The 17,832-nt window shown below is 41.5% G+C and overlaps 1 protein-coding gene across 2 annotated transcripts in view; it reads right to left on the bottom strand.

Moving 5' to 3' along the window:
• Positions 1-17,832, bottom strand: part of FANCI (FA complementation group I) — a 60,304-nt gene that overhangs the window by 4,806 nt on the left and 37,666 nt on the right. Inside the window, exons 19-33 of one of the 2 annotated variants that reach the window (XM_068991479.1) lie at positions 15,922-16,023; positions 14,844-15,014; positions 14,646-14,767; positions 13,962-14,126; positions 13,218-13,397; positions 8,570-8,736; positions 8,165-8,238; positions 7,057-7,173; positions 4,632-4,683; positions 3,675-3,802; positions 3,507-3,575; positions 3,228-3,321; positions 2,757-2,944; positions 1,306-1,359; positions 1,164-1,223 (exon numbers count right to left, since the gene is read on the bottom strand). In XM_068991479.1, the coding sequence (XP_068847580.1) occupies positions 1,164-1,223; positions 1,306-1,359; positions 2,757-2,944; positions 3,228-3,321; positions 3,507-3,575; positions 3,675-3,802; positions 4,632-4,683; positions 7,057-7,173; positions 8,165-8,238; positions 8,570-8,736; positions 13,218-13,397; positions 13,962-14,126; positions 14,646-14,767; positions 14,844-15,014; positions 15,922-16,023 (1,743 nt within the window). The remainder of the gene's footprint in view (positions 1-1,163; positions 1,224-1,305; positions 1,360-2,756; positions 2,945-3,227; positions 3,322-3,506; positions 3,576-3,674; positions 3,803-4,631; positions 4,684-7,056; positions 7,174-8,164; positions 8,239-8,569; positions 8,737-13,217; positions 13,398-13,961; positions 14,127-14,645; positions 14,768-14,843; positions 15,015-15,921; positions 16,024-17,832) is intronic. The other variant, XM_068991480.1, reaches the window with a different exon arrangement.

Raw genomic sequence — 17,832 nt, 5'->3', positions numbered from 1 at the left:
AGATGTGGCAAATGCAATCCAGATTTCTAGATCAAAGTTGGAGGGAGTTAATGGAATCATGGGCTCTTGACTCATTAAGCACACCTCACAGACAAAAAGTGCCTGTGGATCAGCTGACTTGTCAAATAAGGCTTTAAGTCAAGATCGAGAAGGGGAGAAATATCCAAGGAAGAACACATAAACCAGTTTTTATGTAATGTAGAAAAAAGATAGTCTAGAAGGTGCCTAGTGAAAAGCAGAAGAAAAGCTTGAGAATGGGTCAAACACAAAACCCCAAACCTCCCAGCATTTTACATGTCAGTGAGTATCAAGTATGGTTCCAGAACAGGGGCTGGCCAACTACAACCAAGAGGCCAAATCCAGCTCACTGCTTGTTTTTCAAAAGTTTCATTGAACACAGCCAAGATCATTTATTGTATATTGACTATGGCTGCTTTTATTTTACAACGGCAAAGTTCAGTTGTGACAGTTGACTCTATGGCCTGCAAAACCTAAAGCATTTACCATTTGGTCCTTTGCAGAAAGTTTGCAGACTACTGTCATGGAGTTAAAGAACCCAGTTCGAACCTCAGCTTTGCCCCTTTTTTTGGCTGTACCACACGTCACGTGGGATATTAGTTCCCCAACCAGTGATCAAATCCATGGCCCCTGTATCAGAAGCTTGGAATCTTAGCCCTTCTGGTTTTGGCCTTATGTCTGACAGCTTGGGAAATGATGCTCTAAGGTCATGTTCATTTTATTGGAACAGCAGATATTTAGAGAACACCTGCCTGGTGTTGTGTTAAGCACTTTCCACAAGGCACCTCATTTATCCTCACTGCCTGCCACTACTTCACTCACATTCTCAAAGGAATGGGTTTGGAATCACCCAGAAATAAACCAAGTCACCGAGCCTAAGGATGCATGTTTCTCCTCTGCTCCGAGTGCAAGCATACCAAACACTTTTTCTCTCTAAATGACACTTTTTTTTTTTTTTTTTTTTTTTAAAGATTTTCCTGCTGCAAAGACTTCAAGCCTTGGCGTGTTCTCAAATGGACACCTCTGGCTTATTTTAAGTAGACGAAACTTTATATATGCTCAGCTCAGGTGAGTGATCAGTCCCCTGGGAATATAAGGAGCCCTTTCTCACTTGAAGATACACTGTGATACAGACAATCACTTACCTGTACATACGAAATAAATGAATAGCATAGAGGGGTCAGATGTGAACCAGACAGCTTCACCTGCAGCAAAGGAGAAAGAAATCAATATAACTGTAGGAATAAGATGCTTTCCCCATTCCTAGGAAAGGCATTCTCAACTCACCAGTTTTTCCATATTTTTTGGAATTCCTGTGGGGCGCTGATACACCTGGAGATACTAACAAAAGATTCCAAGATTCAGTATTAGGCAACGGCAGGACACCCACTTCTCTCAAAGGTTTCATAAAGTTCTAGGGAAAAGTGTTGGAATCTTGCATGCATGCATACTCAGTCATGTCCAACTCTATGACCCTATGGACTGTCGCCCACCAGGCTCCTCCGTCCATGGGATTTCCCAGGCAAGAATACTGGAGTGGGTTGCCATTATCTACTCCGGGGGATATTTTCCAGCCCAGGGATTGAACCCGCATCTTGTACGTTTCCTGCATTGGCAGGCAGATTCTTTATCACTGAGCCACTTGGGAATCCAGATTTAGAATGCTACTCCTACATAGATGTCCCATGAAACTACAGGTAGTGCCTCAGTGAGCACCTGGTGTATGACTATTGCTCTGGCTGGAGAGAGAAAAAGAAAATAAGCTATCCAGATTCATGGAGAATCTTAAGACTCCAGGGTTCCTTTTTTCCCTCCCCTAAGCTCCAAACCTTCCCAGACAGGAGGCAATGAAAGATTTATGTTTCTGACTTGTTCCATTTATTGCTTTAAAAATCCTTCAGGGTGATCGTCCCTGCATCTAGAAAGCCAATGACTTTGCTGTTTTTCTTTTAGAAAAAGCCAATAAAGATTATAGAGGTTCTCAGTATTTCTACCACAGAAGCTAGTTAGCCACACGCTATAGCCAGAACTGCACCTTCTCAGAAATGGCAGCGCTGCTGTTTGGGTACATGGTGTGAGGCGGTCCACCATCTTTCTTGGGTTGTCTGTGCCTTCCTAAGTAATGTGGGTCATTGCTAGAGTTGGAACTAAATTACGTAGTTCCTAGCACTCTTGAATGTCTGCTGAGAATCAAAATACTGCAAATACAAAAAAAGTTTCTTGTTAACGGATACTAAGAAGCATTAACTTAAACTCAGGGCAAGTATACCTTGTATTTTCAAAAAATAAACTTATTCCCTACTCGTGTACCTGACCTGTGAGGCATTTAACACCTACTTGTTAAAGGACAAACACCCTTTCGGTGTCCAGACTGGTCTGAAATTGTCTAATTTTTTGTGTAATTGGAATCAGATTAAATTCTAAAACTAAAGTTTAGACTGAGTCTTAGAGGTGTTTGAAAAGGCATTTACACTCAATCAAGAGGCATTTACATTCATTATACTCAATCATATGAGCAACATACTCATATGCTAAAGAAATATGGAGCTCTAAAAACAGATTTAGAATTATGCCTCAACTGTTATTTCCAGGCCTGTGGAGAAACCTGCCATCTACTGGTCAAACTGTGACCTGCAGAGATGTAGACATGGGCTCTGCACTAGGGTGTTCGGCACCAGGGGCAGTGTCCTAGCTGGGTGGGGCAGAATGATGGTGGTGATCGACTCTCCGATACTCACATATTTGACAAGGGCTGTAAGAGTGGTGTACATTTTGCAAAGGTCCTTTAACAAGGTGTCCACAGAGCTGCCTGATGGTAGGGCTGTCTGCACCAGCTCGTGGAAAAATGTGAGCAGAGTTCCCAACTGTATGATGGTGGTTTTCTCCATGGGAAGGTTTGTTAGGGCTGCCTGAGAAGAGGCCTCTTCTGAAAGGAAATGAAGTTAGCACTTTCAAACCCAACTGACCTTATTTTCTAGTTCAAGTCAAAGAGATTTAGAAACCAACTAAACATCATTAACTAGGAAGTCTGGATGCAGAACACATTAATAATTATGCTGTCATAAGCCACACTACCTTCTACTTTCATTACTTTGGAAATCTAGCACAAACGAACAGAGCTCAGGGGCTCTGCCTTTAGGTTTCCTCCAGTTCAGATTTTAGTTGACTTTGATCACAATTCCTGGAACCCCTCCCTCAACTCATGTTACCTGATACGATTTTTTGATTTGCTTGTCCCTTAAGCTTGGTGATCAGCCAGTCCACTTCTTCTAGGACCTTCTCAGCTTTACTCAGAACAAGCAGCTGTGAAAGAAAAAAATGCCTGGCATGGCTCACTGACCACAGCTGCTGGTGTAACATGATAGCCACGGCCACCCGTGGGTGGGTTACAGGCCTCCGGACTTTAGCCACTGTAATTCACTCCTCACAGGGAATAAAATGGAAGGGATGACGAGGCTATTTGCCAAGTGTCAAGGATCAACGCTTACACAGACAGTAGGGGCAGCTGTTTTCAAATTCACCAATGCAAAGTTGTTTGTTTTCTCCACTTCTACATCCTGGGAACAGAAAGAGAGGTGAGATGTAATGACACTAAGGCTGTTCCCCTGGCCTCTACTCCCAACTCGGGGCGCCATACTGAAGGCTCACTACAGTACCTTGTCTATGTCTCCAAGATGTCCATGGATATCCTGGGACAAGTCACGCAGCAGACTAACAGGACTCTTATACGAAACATGGAGGTTGAAGAGCAAACTCAGCATGCCCTTGCAAAAGGAGGCATCCTCTAGGAATAGGAAGGAAAGAAAATTCATTTATAATCCAAGTCAGTCCTGCAGCAGGTGGGGGTGCCTAGCTGGAATGCTAGCCTGTCATGTTTCAGGCACAACATCCCCATACTGCACACACTTCAGCCCAGGCAGCTGGCCCACAAAGGTACACTTCGACCCACAGGTGCAAATGAGGGGGATGTTTCCCATTTACTGGTCACTATCATCATATAACTAGCATACAGGTCAAGAAATATCAGCACCCCAGGACACCCCTCCCCTCACCAAGGAAACTGTCATTCTGCCTGTACCCTCACATGGAGTCCTGTCTGACTTTGCACTCTATCTAAGTAGCATCATGCAGTAAGTACTCTGTCTGTGTCTGCCATCTGTTGAATGCTGTGTGCGCCAGACTCCTCCATGCCACGAGTCAGTGGAGGCTGTTCATTCCCATTGCCGCAGTGTCCCACTGTGTGCATGCAGCGCAACCCCCTGATCCACTCTACTGCTGACAGACGTCTGGGTCTGGTTTTGCCTATTAGAACAGTACTGCTGTGAGAATTTTCCACCTGTTTATGCTGTGAGTAGAACTGCTTGATTGTAAGCCTGTGTTTAATTTTAGTAGTTAAGTATTGCTAAACAATTTTCCAGAGTAGTTATACCAACTGACACCTCCAGCGGCAGTGAATGAAAGGTTCAACTGCACTGTATTCTTACCAACCCTTGGGATTGGTTTTGTGTATTTCTTCCTTTTGGCTACTCTGGTGAATGTGTCATTTTCTAAATGTTGTTTGGTGCTGATCATTTTATATAAAGCCGAAAAAGGAAATACGGCAGGAAACTTACCACAACTGTTTTCCGTGCAAATCTTAGATGTCCAGGTTAACATCTGCACAAACTAGAGATCATTCAGATATTATAAAAACATTCAAAAGACAGACCTACCTAGTTTGCTATCAGACTAAAAGAGCTCTGCTAAGTCACTTCAGTTGTGTCCAACTCTGTGCGACCCCAGAGGGCAGCCCACCAGGCTCCCCCATCCCTGGGATTCTCCAGGCAAGAACACTGGAGTGGGTTGCCATTTCCTTCTCCAAGGCAGGAAAGTGAAAAGTGAAAGTGAAGTTGCTCAGTCGTGCCTGACCCTCAGCGACCCCATGGACTGCAGGCTTCCAGGCTCCTTTGTCCATGGGATTTTCCAGGCATGAGTACTGGAGTGGGGTGCCACTGCCTTCTCCGAAAAGAGCTCTAGGCCTTTCCAAATCTAAGCAAATCACCTGCTAAAACTTGTGCCTGGATCTAAAGTGGTGCTCTACTGAAAAATAGCATAAAAAAGTCCAAAGTTATGAGAAGAATTACTGATTCTTTTCTTAAATATAGCCTATGACTCAGTTCTCAAATGCCCTCATTAAGGGCCAAAGGTCCTGGGGTCTGGGCTATTATCTGAGCTTCCTTGGCCCCTTCCACCATGGTTTGGGGCTAAAGTGCCCTTCTTCCCCTTCCCATGCCTAGTACTCTCTGCATCTGAGACATCTTTTAAGGACAGTAAGCTAATAGAGGCATAGAAGAAGAAGATCCTGGCCACAGTGACAGTCAAATTAGCCTTTAGGAACCAAGAGGCCACAGGAGGTTAAAAGGGAGCAGGGAAAAAAAAAAGAAAAGGGGCAAAAGAAAAGAGCTGGGGAAGCTTAAGGCCTTGGACTAGTAGGTCGTGTTTCGCTAGACACACACGCAACACTCTGCTTTAGCAGTTGTTTGGGATAGGCTTCTAGCCACCAAGACACTGAAATGCAGTGATGTTTAAAGGTAAAATGACCAGTAAGAATTCAGGTTTTGATCTGTCAGGGAAAAAAACTTCAGAGGCTAAATGAAAATTCTCTGTGAACTGATACAAAAATATTTCCCTGAATACAGTGATTACTGTAGAATACAGATGTCCAGAATACAGTGTTAAATGTAATAAATAAATAAAGCAGGATGCTAAAAAAGCTTTTGTGTGAAGAGGGTAGGGTTGGGCATAAGAAGCTATATTCATATTGCTGTACAGGAATAAAAGAACTCTTTACACAAGAAACTAAAAGATATTTACCTACTGGGAGAGAAGAACTGAACAGATGGAGGACATGGATAGAAAGGTGACCATTTCCTGCAAATTTTTTTATAATGTCTGGTTTTCAAATCATTGAACTTTATTACCCAAAGTTAAATTAAAAAATTTTAGACACACTACCCAAAATTATGAGGGGTGGTAAAATTTTAAAAATTCTTCTTTATGTTAACCTTTCCAAATCTATTTTCCTTCAACTGTCCCCATGTTCCAATTCCCTGTGTTTCTTTCCTAGTCTTGGGCTCCTTGCAGCAAAAGTAGCAATATGAAAGAATGAAGCTGAAAGTAAAGTGGGGACGTGTTGTTCCAATCTAGGATAAAATAAGTAGCAATGTGGATTTTCTTTGGGCTACCTGGAACTAGGACAGAAAATGAAGTCTGCTTTTTCAGTGCTCAAATGTCATAACATACCAGGCTGTAGTCCAGCTAGCTCTTCCTAAAAGCAAGGGCTCACACAAGGAGGCCTGCACCTCAGCACTCTCAACTTGTCTCCCCACAGGTCAGGAAGTAGATGTGGGAGGACCACACAGCCCTAGGCTCTCAAGAACTCTCTTTATCATCCTTTAGGAAAATTACTCCTGAATGGAACAGACCCACAGAATATAGCTTCTCTTATTTCACGTGTCAATGCTCATGTGGGTACATATATTCTTCGTGTATATGCGCAGACTTAAGCGCATATACCTAAAATCTATCTGGGTAGAACAGATTCTATTTTAGGACTATAATCATGCTTTCTGACTTATCACCTTTTGTTGAATATCCCCCAAACTCAGAATCCGGTAATTTTGATGAGAAAGTTAACTGCTGAATGTCCACTACCTTGATAATTAACACACTTTCATCTTAGAAGGGGGCAGGGAAACACCAGAAGGTTTAAAGCCCCACAGATAAACAAGACTTTTTTTTTTTTTTTTTTTTACAGTGCTTATTGTTGACCCTCGACAGTGGCCAAATAAACAAAAGCAGTAACTACATCATGGTAGAAACACTATGTATGGGGCGGGGCGGGGGGTACATCCTACAGATCTTATATTAATTCAGGAGCGTAACTGGATACATGATTTTAAATGAGCCAGATTTCGAGACGACATTTAGTTGTACACTGTAAAATGTAGTATTCTGGCCTCCTGGGGGATGCAGAGTGGGACTGACTGGAGCTCGTACCTCAGCAGAAATGGGCTTCAGCAGCTTGGACAAGCTGGTGAGAACAGTGGCCAGAAGCAGGGCTTCTTTGCTCTTAAAGTCTTCCTCTTGGCTGCTAAGTAAATTCAACAAGGACCTCTGAGAAAGGATACACAGAAACATTAGCAGACATGATACTAGCAAAGAGAAGAGACATCTAGCCAGAGATTCTTAAGGCTGGGACAGAAATGACTCAAAAATACCAAAAATCCAAGAGGATAAAATCTGGAAATAAGACCTGGATCGATCAGGTAGTCTCCTACCCTGTTTGAGACCAGACGTCTGAGTGTTCTCTTGGGCGCTGTGGACTCCTCCAAACCCCTGCCACGTGTACATTAGGAATGAACTGTGCACCCCGTTTTATTTATTTTGGGTTGCACCACACAGCTTGTGGGATCTTAGTTCCCTAACAAGGGACAGAACACGGGCCCAATGAAAGAGCTGTGTCCAAACCACTGATCGCCACAGAATTCCAGTGCACCCTGGTCTGGGTGGTTCACAACTTCCTGAGGCCCATTCACTGACCTGAGGGCTAGACCATACCCCAGCACTGGCATTCCCTACACACTTTCCGTTTCCCCTTTCTCTGTTCCTCTCTCACCACCCAAAACAGTCTTTGGTCTGTCAGTCTCTTCCCACTACAACGTAAGCTCTGTGAGGGCAGGGTTTTGTCTCTTATTCCTTGCTTTATCTTTAGCACCTGAACAGTTCCTGGCACATGATAGGAACTTTAACATTAAAGAAATCCTCTGGGATAAAAGATCCTGATACGTGACAACTAGTGGTTAGAACCATCTGACAGACAAAGCCAAGTTACACTCCCTGCACGAGTGGGCTCCTGGCCAGCTCTTTGTATAATATCAGCTCAAACAGTGATCCCTAGAGGCAATGAGTGCTGTAGATTGGGGTGGCTTGACACACATCCTTCCTGGAATGCTTTTAAATGCATTATCTTTCATTCTCAGAGCTGTCAAGTTGCTTGAATGACAACCCAGAAAAAACTGCTGTCCTACTTGTGGACGGTCTGCCCGTTCCCACCAGCTGTCCTGGGTAATAGTCCCAAAGCACAGCAGTCTCCTAGGTGTCTCACCTGAAACTGCCGGATCTGGAAAGCTGCTCTCTGACTGACACTGACTTCCTCCTCTTCTTCCTCATCTGCGGCATCTAGGAAAGGAAAAGAATGCTATCTGCTTTGAAAGGGGCTTGGTTTTTTTTTGGCCAAGCTAAAATTTTAGGAGGCCAAAAAAGTCTGGAGACAGCTTTAATTATATTCCTAACATTCAGCAGCTTCTTAAGGCTATGTTCAGTTTCCCAATCCCATCTGTGGTTAAACGGAATCCAGTGAGTGCCAATTCTGAATCCACCAGATGTCACTCCTTAGCCACACTGGGACTCTTCGCAGGTGTCCTCTGCTAGGCTAACAACTGGAATCGAGAGGTTTGGCTGAGAAAGAGAAACTCAGATCAAGCCAAGTTATCAAAACTGAAATGCCCACCCAGAGCCTTGAGAAACTGATGACACTTGGGCTGGTAGAACTGCTGCACAGCACTGAGTATCTTCTGTATGCCCTCCAAGCACAGCAGCGAGATGTTCTTTCCTTTCTCTTTCTTTCCCGACTCTTCCACTGAGGTAGGGATTGAAGTGTATCTCCAAAGCAAGACCCTGGGGAAAAGAGATTTTATTTTCAAAGTCAAGTTCACTGAGATGGTTTACATACAGTAAAATTCCCATCCTGTAACTGTATGGCTCTGCTGACTCACATCCACAGTCCTGTACTCATCCCCCTCAATCTAGGTATTTCCATCACCCCAAAAGTTCTCATGTGCTCCTTTGCAGTCAGTTCATTCTCTGTTTTCCCAGGCAACCACTGATCTGTTTCCTGTCCCAGTGGTTTTACAATTTACAAACTATCATATAAAAATGGTATCATTCCTTACGCAGCTTTTAGAGTCCGGCTTTGCTAACAGCATGTAGCTCTGAGGTTCACCGATGCTGTTGCACGTACCGGCAGCCTGTCGCATTTCACTGCTGAGTAGTATTTCACAGTATGAATGTGCCACAGCTTGCATAGTCACCGATTTATCATCTTTAGGTTGTTTCCAGATTTTGCTATTACAGATAAAACTACTATATACAAACTATTATAAGAACATCTGCTTTCATTTCTTTTGGGTAAGTACCTAGGAGTGGAATGGGTATATCGTATGATAGGTGTGTGCTTAACTTTTTAAGAAATTGCCAAATTATTTTCCAAAGTGGCTGCACCATTTTACATTTATGTCAACAGTGTATCAGAGTTTAAATTCTGGGCATCCCTGGAGGCTTAGTGGTAAAGAATCCACCTACCCATCAGGAGACATGGGTTTGATCCCTGATCTTAGAAGATCCTACATACAGTGGAGCAACTAACTACTTGAGCCTGTGCTCTAAAGCCCAGGAACTGCAACTACTGAAGCCTGTGTGCTCAAGAACCTGTGCTCTGCAACATGAGGAGCCACTGCAATGAGAAGCCTGGGCACCTCAACTACAGAGTAGCCCCCGCTCACTACAACTCGAGAAAAGCCCGCACAGCAAGACCCAGGACAGCCAAAAACAAATACATAAATGAATATTAAAAACCAAAAAACAGGAGTTTAAATTCTTCCACATCCATGACAACACTTTGGTATAGTCAATCTAAACTTTTAGGCATTTTAATAGGTGTTTACACCGAGGAAACCAGAATTGAAAGAGACACGTGTACCCCAATGTTCATCGCAGCACTGTTTACAATAGCCAGGACACGGAAGCAACCTAGGTGTCCATTGGCAGACAAATGGATAAGAAAGCTGTGGTACATATACACAATGGAATATTATTCAGCTATTAAAAAGAATGTATTTGAATCAGTTCTAATGAGGGGGATGAAACTGGAGCCTATTATACAGAGTGAAGTAAGTCAGAAAGAAAAACACCAATCCAGTATATTAACGCATATATATGGAATTTAGAAAAATGGTAACAGTGACCCTATATTCGAGACAGCAAAAGAGATACAGATGTAAAGAACAGTCTGTTGGACTCTGTGGGAGAAGGCGAGGGTGCGATGATTTGAGAGAATAGCACTGAATCATGTATATTATCATATGTGAAACAGATCGCCAGTCCAGGTTCGATGTATGAGACAGGGTGCTCGGGGCTGGTGCACTGGGATGACCCTGAGGTATGGGATGGGGAGGGAGGGGGGGAGTTCAGGATGGGGAACACGTGTACACCCATGGCTGATTCATGTGAATGTATGGCAAACCACCACAATATTGTAAAGTAATTAGTCTCCGATTAAAATAAATAAATTTTAAAAAGAAAAAAAAAAAGGTGTTTAGTGATATCTCATTGTGATTTTAATTTGACTATGCCAAAGCCTTTGACTGTGTGGATCACAAGAAACTGTGGAAAATTCTGAAAGAGATGGGAATACCAGACCACCTGACCTGCCTCTTGAGAAATCTGTATGCAGGTCAGGAAGCAACACTTAGAACTGGACATGGAACAACAGACTGGTTCCAAATAGGAAAAGGAGTGCGTCAAGGCTGTATATTGTCACCCTGCTTATTTAACTTCTATGCAGAGTACATCATGAGAAACGCTGGACTGGAAGAAACACAAGCTGGAATCAAGATTGCCGGGAGAAATATCAATAACCTCAGATATGCAGATGACACCACCCTTATGGCAGAAACTGAAAAGGAGCTAAAAAGCCTCTTGATGAAAGTGAAAGAGAAAAAAAAAAAGACAGTGAAAGAGGAGAGTGAAAAAGTTGGCCTAAAGCTCAACGTTCAGAAAACGAAGATCATGGCATCTGGTCCCATCACTTCATGGGAAATAGATGGGGAAATAGTGGAAACAGTGTCAGACTTTATTTCTGGGGGCTCCAGAATCACCGCAGATGGTGACTGCAGCCATGAAATTAAAAGACGCTTACTCCTTGGAAGAAAAGTTATGACCAACCTAGATAGCATATTCAAAAGCAGAGATATTACTTTGCCGACTAAGGTCCGTCTAGTCAAGGCTATGGTTTTTCCTGTGGTCATGTATGGATGTGAGAGTTGGACTGTGAAGAAGGCTGAGCGCCGAAGAATTGATGCTTTTGAACTGTGGTGTTGGAGAAGACTCTTGAGAGTCCCTTGGACTGCAAGGAGATCCAACCACTCCATTCTGAAGGAGATCAGCCCTGGGATTTCTTTGGAAGGAATGATGCTAAAACTGAAACTCCAGTACTCTGGCCACCTCATGAGAAGAGGTGACTCATTGGAAAAGACTCTGATGCTGGGAGGGATTTGGGGCAGGAGGAGAAGGGGACGACTGAGGATGAGATGGCTGGATGGCATCATGGACTCGATGGACGTGAGTCTGAGTGAACTCCAGGAGATGGTGATGAACAGGGAGGCCTGGCGTGCTGCGATTCATGGGGTCGCAGAGTCGGACACGACTGAGCGACTGAACTGAACTGAACCTAGTGACTAATTATCTTGATCACCCTTTCGTGTTATTTGCCACCTATACATCTTATTTGGTAAAGTCTCTGTTAAAACACTTTATCCATTTTCTCAATTTGACTGTTTTCTCAACAAGTTTGAGTTCTTTATATACTCTGGTTACCAGTCCATCATCAGACACGTGTTTTGCAAATATTTCCTGTTAATTTGTGGCTTGTCTTTAAATTTCCTTAGGAATGTTTTTCAAGGAACAGAGTTAAATTTTTAAAAAATAGTGATTGTGCTTCTGGTTTTATACCTAGGAAATTTTTTACCTAAAACAAGGTTGCAAAGGTTTCTCTGTCTTCTAGATGTTTTACAATATTTGGTTTTATACTTATGCCTCTGATTCATTTCAAGTCAATATTTTGTTATAACATGAGAAACGGATCAGAGTCCAATTTTTTTCACATCAGTTGCTCAGTCGTGTCTGACTCTTTTGTGACCCCATGGACTGCAGCACGCCAGGCTTCCCTATCCATCACCAACTCCCAGAGCTTGCTCAAACTCATATCCATCGAGTCGGTGATGCCATCCAAACATCACATCTTGTCTTCCCCTTCTCCTCCTGCCTTCAATCTTTCCCAGCATCAGGGTTTTTTCAATGAGTCAGTTCTTCACATCAGATGGCCAAAGTATTGGAGTTTCGGCTTCAGCATCAGTCCTTCCAATGAATATTCAGGACTGATTTCCTGAATGGAAATCAGGATGGACTGGTTTGATCTTGCAGTCCAAGGGACTCCCAAGAATCTTCCTCAACACATCAATTAATTCAAAAGCATCAATTCTTTGGCACTCAGCTTTCTTTATAGCTCAACTCTCACATCCATACATGACTACTGGAAAAACCATAGCTTTGACTAGACAGACCTTTATTGGCACAGTCATGTCTCTGCTTTTTAATATGCTGTCTAGGTTGGGCATAGCTTTTCTTCCAAAGAGCATCTTTTAATTTCATTTTTCCACATATTCCTGTACAATTGTTCCACAAACACCTGTTTGAAAAGACTTTTCTTTCTCCGTTCCATTTCCTTGGCACCTTTGTCAAAAATCCAAAGACCATACTTGTGTGGATTAGTTCTGAACCATCTGTTCCACTGATTCTGGCAATACCTCACTATCTTAAATACTTATTTAATGTTCTATAAATATTGATTAAAGTCAACTGGATGATAGTGTTGTTCGAGGCTTCCACATCCTTCCTGATTTTCTATCTAATTCTACTGATTACTGAGAGAGGTAGATTATTATTTGTGTATTTCTCCTTCAGTATTACCGTTTTTGCCTTAAGTATTCTGAAGCTGTTATTCGGTGCTGTTAAGTACATATACATTTAAAACTGTTCTGTCCGCTTGATGAACTATTTAGTCATTATGTAATATCCCTTCTTATTCCTGGTATTAGATTAACATTTTATATGTGGCCAACAATCCACACCAAAACAGGACTAGGAAAAAACCCCAACATAGTGAGTGACTGCACTTCCACCTTTGGGTATGCCCAACTTCAAATCACCTTCCTCCCTACCCAACTTCAAACCACCTTCCTCTCCCCACCCCCCTCGTTGATTTCCTCTCCTGGAGATGCCACAGCAAGTGGAACAGGTCTCTAAGGGTGCGTGGGGCTTACCGAGTTATGTCACAGAGGTTCTGAAAGACCTTCTCTGGGTTTTGGCCATCAGGGCCACTCACATGCCCTGTTTCCTTCAGCTGCTGGACCTTCTGCAGAGCCACGTTCACTGCGTAGCGCATGAACTCATTGCTGGACCTCAGGACAGACAGGCTCTCTTCATGACTCTGGGTACTGTCCCTAGACAGGAAAAAGGAGACAGAAAGATTCCCCTGCTACTGGGACCTGAAATTACGTTTTCTACTGGACAGTTCACTATAGCACCCAACCAGCTCTAAAAGACAGACTCCAGCAGTCCATGCCCGAGTCACTGCCAAGGCTGTCTTTCTACAAATATTCTCAGTATTAGCTCCCTTTCTCCCCCTTCCCTCAATCCTTTAACTTTGATGAAATTTAAAGGTCAGTCTTAGTTAACTTTCTGTGATTTTTTTGGTTGTCCCCCCCCCTTTTTTTTAAATTCAAGCTTTTCTTTCCCCTTTTTCATGCTACTTAGGTTGATTTCTTGGAATCTATCCTGTCTTTCATCCACTAGTTCACTGTTTCTGACGTTCCCTTTAGTAATTCAAGGCATCTCTTTAAATGCCTGTGTGTTCTGCTTTCAAGAAAATTACAACCCCCTTGACTTACTTTTTACTGTATAGATGCTAAGAATTGTGAATCCAAACTAGGTCATATCAGTGACCCTCAGTAGGTGTTTTTACCTTCACCTTAAGGCTGTCTTTAAGCTCTTTGTTAGAACCTTACCTGAAAAGAGCTGTGAGAAGATCAGACACAAATTTCATGGACAAAAAACTATCGGTTGTTCGGTTGGCCATTTTCGTTTTGCCTTTACGAGATTTTTCGTTAAGGATATCAGAGAGCTTCTTGTAACACATAAATAAGCTTAGAATAGTTTCAAACTTAGTCTTACTGTATAAAAGGAAAAAGAGACCACCAAGGACAGGTGTCAGAATATTATGGCTTACTTTCAAAACAGTAATAAGGAAATCACAATACTTCTTTAGATGTCACACTTTAGACCCAATATTACAAATGAATGGATCTTCACTATTAACACAGTACTCCTAGGTAATACCAATCTGGGTCATTTCTTTTTCTCCTTTATTTGTATCAGTCATTGCAGAGAATGAAAGTTCAATAGTACCACCAATCAAAATTTCTCTATTAAAATCAGGGGTTGTTATGTTGAAGGTCTGGGGAATGTTCAATAAAGTAAAGCCTGATGGAGAGACAAAATTCACGAGCCTGTTTGGCATGTGCTTTGATGTTTCCTGGTAGAAAGAACATAGTTTGGTCTTAGGCTAGAGGTCCATCTAAGAGATAGTGTCATGGGCTGTGGTCTTTTCATACCTAGCCTACTGTTAGTGTTAAGAAAACACACTCCCACACACAAAACAAACTACAAGTAGAGTTACAGTAATACCCTACCTGAAATTACTTATGAAGAAATTATATTCTATTAGAACCTCACAAATTCCCATAACAAGAGAAGCGCAGATATTATTTTTGATGCCAACACCAGTGCTCTGAGAAAAGTCTGCTGATTTGTCCTAAAAGACACAAGATAAAAATTAACAAGCTACTAAAAACCTCCATTACTCAACACAGCTTAGACTTAGCAATTACCAGTTCGAAGTCCTCTAGTTCACTCTTAATCATTCTGTTCGTAATCGACTCCAACATATCATCTAAGTATTGGTAGAACCCCTCTTCCTCCTCCTCCTCTTCTTGCTGTAATGGTACCACTCTGCTCTTATACCAGGCCAAACAGTGTTGAATACAACATAGTAGATAGTCCTGTAGAAGAAAATATAATAACTGAATACTCTTGTTAAAGGATAACCTATCAAACTGTTGATAATTGACAAATAATCCTTGTCTATAAGGCTAAATAAATTATTCATTAGCATCACAAATTAAGTCAATCTGGAGTTCAAAACAAAACAAAACAGAAAAAAAGAATTGAACTAACAGAGGCATTGTTTTCTGGCCTTTCCCAAAGGCACTGGCTTCACAAGTAGCTGACACCTAAGAATGTAACATCAAATGTGCTATCTTTGATCTGGTACAAATACCAAGGGGGCAGGTTGTGAAATTAAATCCTCTCCAGCACCTTTGAGTGCCAGAGGCTATTCTAAACATATGAGTTTAGGTTGAGGGGATCTTTGGGAGACCACCATAGCTTCTCTGACCTAGGCTGAGGATACCTGTTTTAAGTCATTCAGGAGTTTCAGTTTCTATCTTTCTTCCCTGTCTTTCTGAAGCTAGATGAGAATAGAAAACCAACCTGTCCCAGTTCCTCTGAAGGTTCAACAGAATGCCAGTTCTAGCTCAGCCTAAATCATATAATCCAGACTAATGAAGCAGATCTCCTGGGTTCATCTGCTTCTGGGTAACCTCCTTCTCTCAATTCTAAAGTATATCTATTTAGTACTTGCAATCAAAGAGCCATTAATGGGAGGTAAAATGCTCCTTGGGAGAAGTGCTGGATGCCTTGATTATTAGTCAAGTGTTGACCTGCAGATATCTCGCCACCAGAACCAGGGTGGTGATGGGTCAGGGAAGAGTCAAGAGTAGAAATTCACTGGCAGTACCAGGTGTTTCACAAAGTCATCTCTTTCTGAAGCTCAACTATATCAACAGGGCTGGTAGTTTTACTTAAGAGTAAAAATAATGGTTATGGGAGGAGGAAAGAAAGGCTCACCAGTGGTTCCTGTAGAGAGACCTGATCTCCTTGGGTCAGAATACAAGCTTCTAATTTCAGAGGAGGCAGTACATCAGGTTCTGGCTCATAGAACTGTTTCAACTGTGTATGGGAAGGAAAAAGACATCACGGCTCATGAATGCTTTTCACTTTTTTAATTGATCAAGCTAATGGCAACTTTAATGTCTAATGTTTTCTAAGACATTATTTCTCAACTGTCCAAAGAACACTGCAGGAAAATCTGTTGCTTTGGCCCAACGCTATCCTTCCTTTGCCCTTGCATCAGGCAGTGCTCTGACAGATCTTTCCTAGTCCAGTTCATCACCTCTCCTATAAAACACCATGCTCTCTTACACCAGTTACTTAATTTGTATAGACTATCAAGCACTTTCAGTACAACTTGGTTGTTAAGAATAGAGGCTCCAGAGTCAAACTGAATCTAAAATCCCGGTACCACTACTTATTAATTCAATAAAGGTAGATGTCTTGGTTCCTCATCTGTGAAACGAGGATATTATTAACATAAGCATAAACATTTGTATAAGATTAAATGTGCTAACACACGTAAGGAGCTTCAAATACTATTTTATATGTGGAATCTAAAATGATACAAATAAAACTTATTTACAAAATAGAAATAGAGTCACAGACCCAGAAAACAAACTTACGGTTATCAAAAGGGAAAGGGGGTGGGCAAAGGATAAATTAGGACTTTGGGATTAGCATAAACAAACTATTATATATAAAATAGATAAATAAGATCCTACTGTATAGCACAGAGAATTATATTGAATATACTGTAATAACTCATAATGAAGAAGAATATATATGTAACTGAATAACTTTGCTGTATACCAGAAACAAATACATTGCAAATCAACTATATGTTCATAAAAAAAAAATGTTAATTGCCATTTTCCTCTTTTTAACTTTTGGAGTCTATATAATTTTATTGGTCCACATACTAACCTGAGTTGGGAAGCACTGCTCTACGCTTTCAGTCATAACTTGCCATGTTAACGTGCAAATGTAGATGGACTGATCATTAGTTTGAAAGATAAAATATAACTAACAAGATATAAATTTTATATAAGATCAGGTCCAATGCCCACTGAAAAACTTTTGATAAATAGTGTAAGACCTTCCAATCATTTCTCCACTTTCAAATGGAGCTTCTTTAGCAGAATTAGCACAAAGCAATGGCATAAAAAAGGAGGAAGAGCGAGAGGGAAAGAAGTTCCATTTATAGCAAAATGGAGGACTAGGGTTTAGAGAAACCCTCACGGTAAAGAACAATAAAAAAATACTGCATTAAAATCTTTATATAGATACATTTATTAAATAGATAGCTAAGATGAAAGGAGAGTAAAAGGAATCATGAAATTAAAGACAAAGCCTAGGGTCCACATGGGGTTGTATCAGAGGTTGTATCTAGATTGTATGAGAGATTGTATCAGAGACCTTCACAGAAAGCTGGAATTCTCAAAAGTGGATATCCTTAGTGGATGAACCTAAAAAATAAATCCACCACATGGAGGAAGATAGTGGGGCGATATGTACCTACCTACCTCCCTCTGACTTCAGGTGAAGGGGGAAAAGTCTCCTCAGGGACTTTCTAACCATAAGTTAGTCTCCAAATGTAGCTGGGGCTAGAATTCACACCACCTCAAATATAGGGTTATTTTACAATTAAGATTGTCCAAATCATTAGACAATATAGCTGAAAGTTTAAAGAAAGTGTTTAATTTTGAAACAAGTAAGGGAGGAAATGGAATAAAGGAAACTTCAAACTTTACACAAACCAGAAAAAGAGGGAACATCCCCTATCACTTTACTAAGCTCATACTAAACCAAAGAAATTCAGTATGAAAAATGAAAATTATAGGCCATTCCTTCTTGTACACATATATG

The sequence above is a fragment of the Capricornis sumatraensis genome, chromosome 19 (assembly GCF_032405125.1).
Source record: "Capricornis sumatraensis isolate serow.1 chromosome 19, serow.2, whole genome shotgun sequence".
Classification (NCBI taxonomy): domain Eukaryota; kingdom Metazoa; phylum Chordata; class Mammalia; order Artiodactyla; family Bovidae; genus Capricornis; species Capricornis sumatraensis.
The sequence above is the reverse complement of the archived record's forward strand: the minus strand, read 5'-3'. Positions and strand labels throughout refer to the sequence as shown.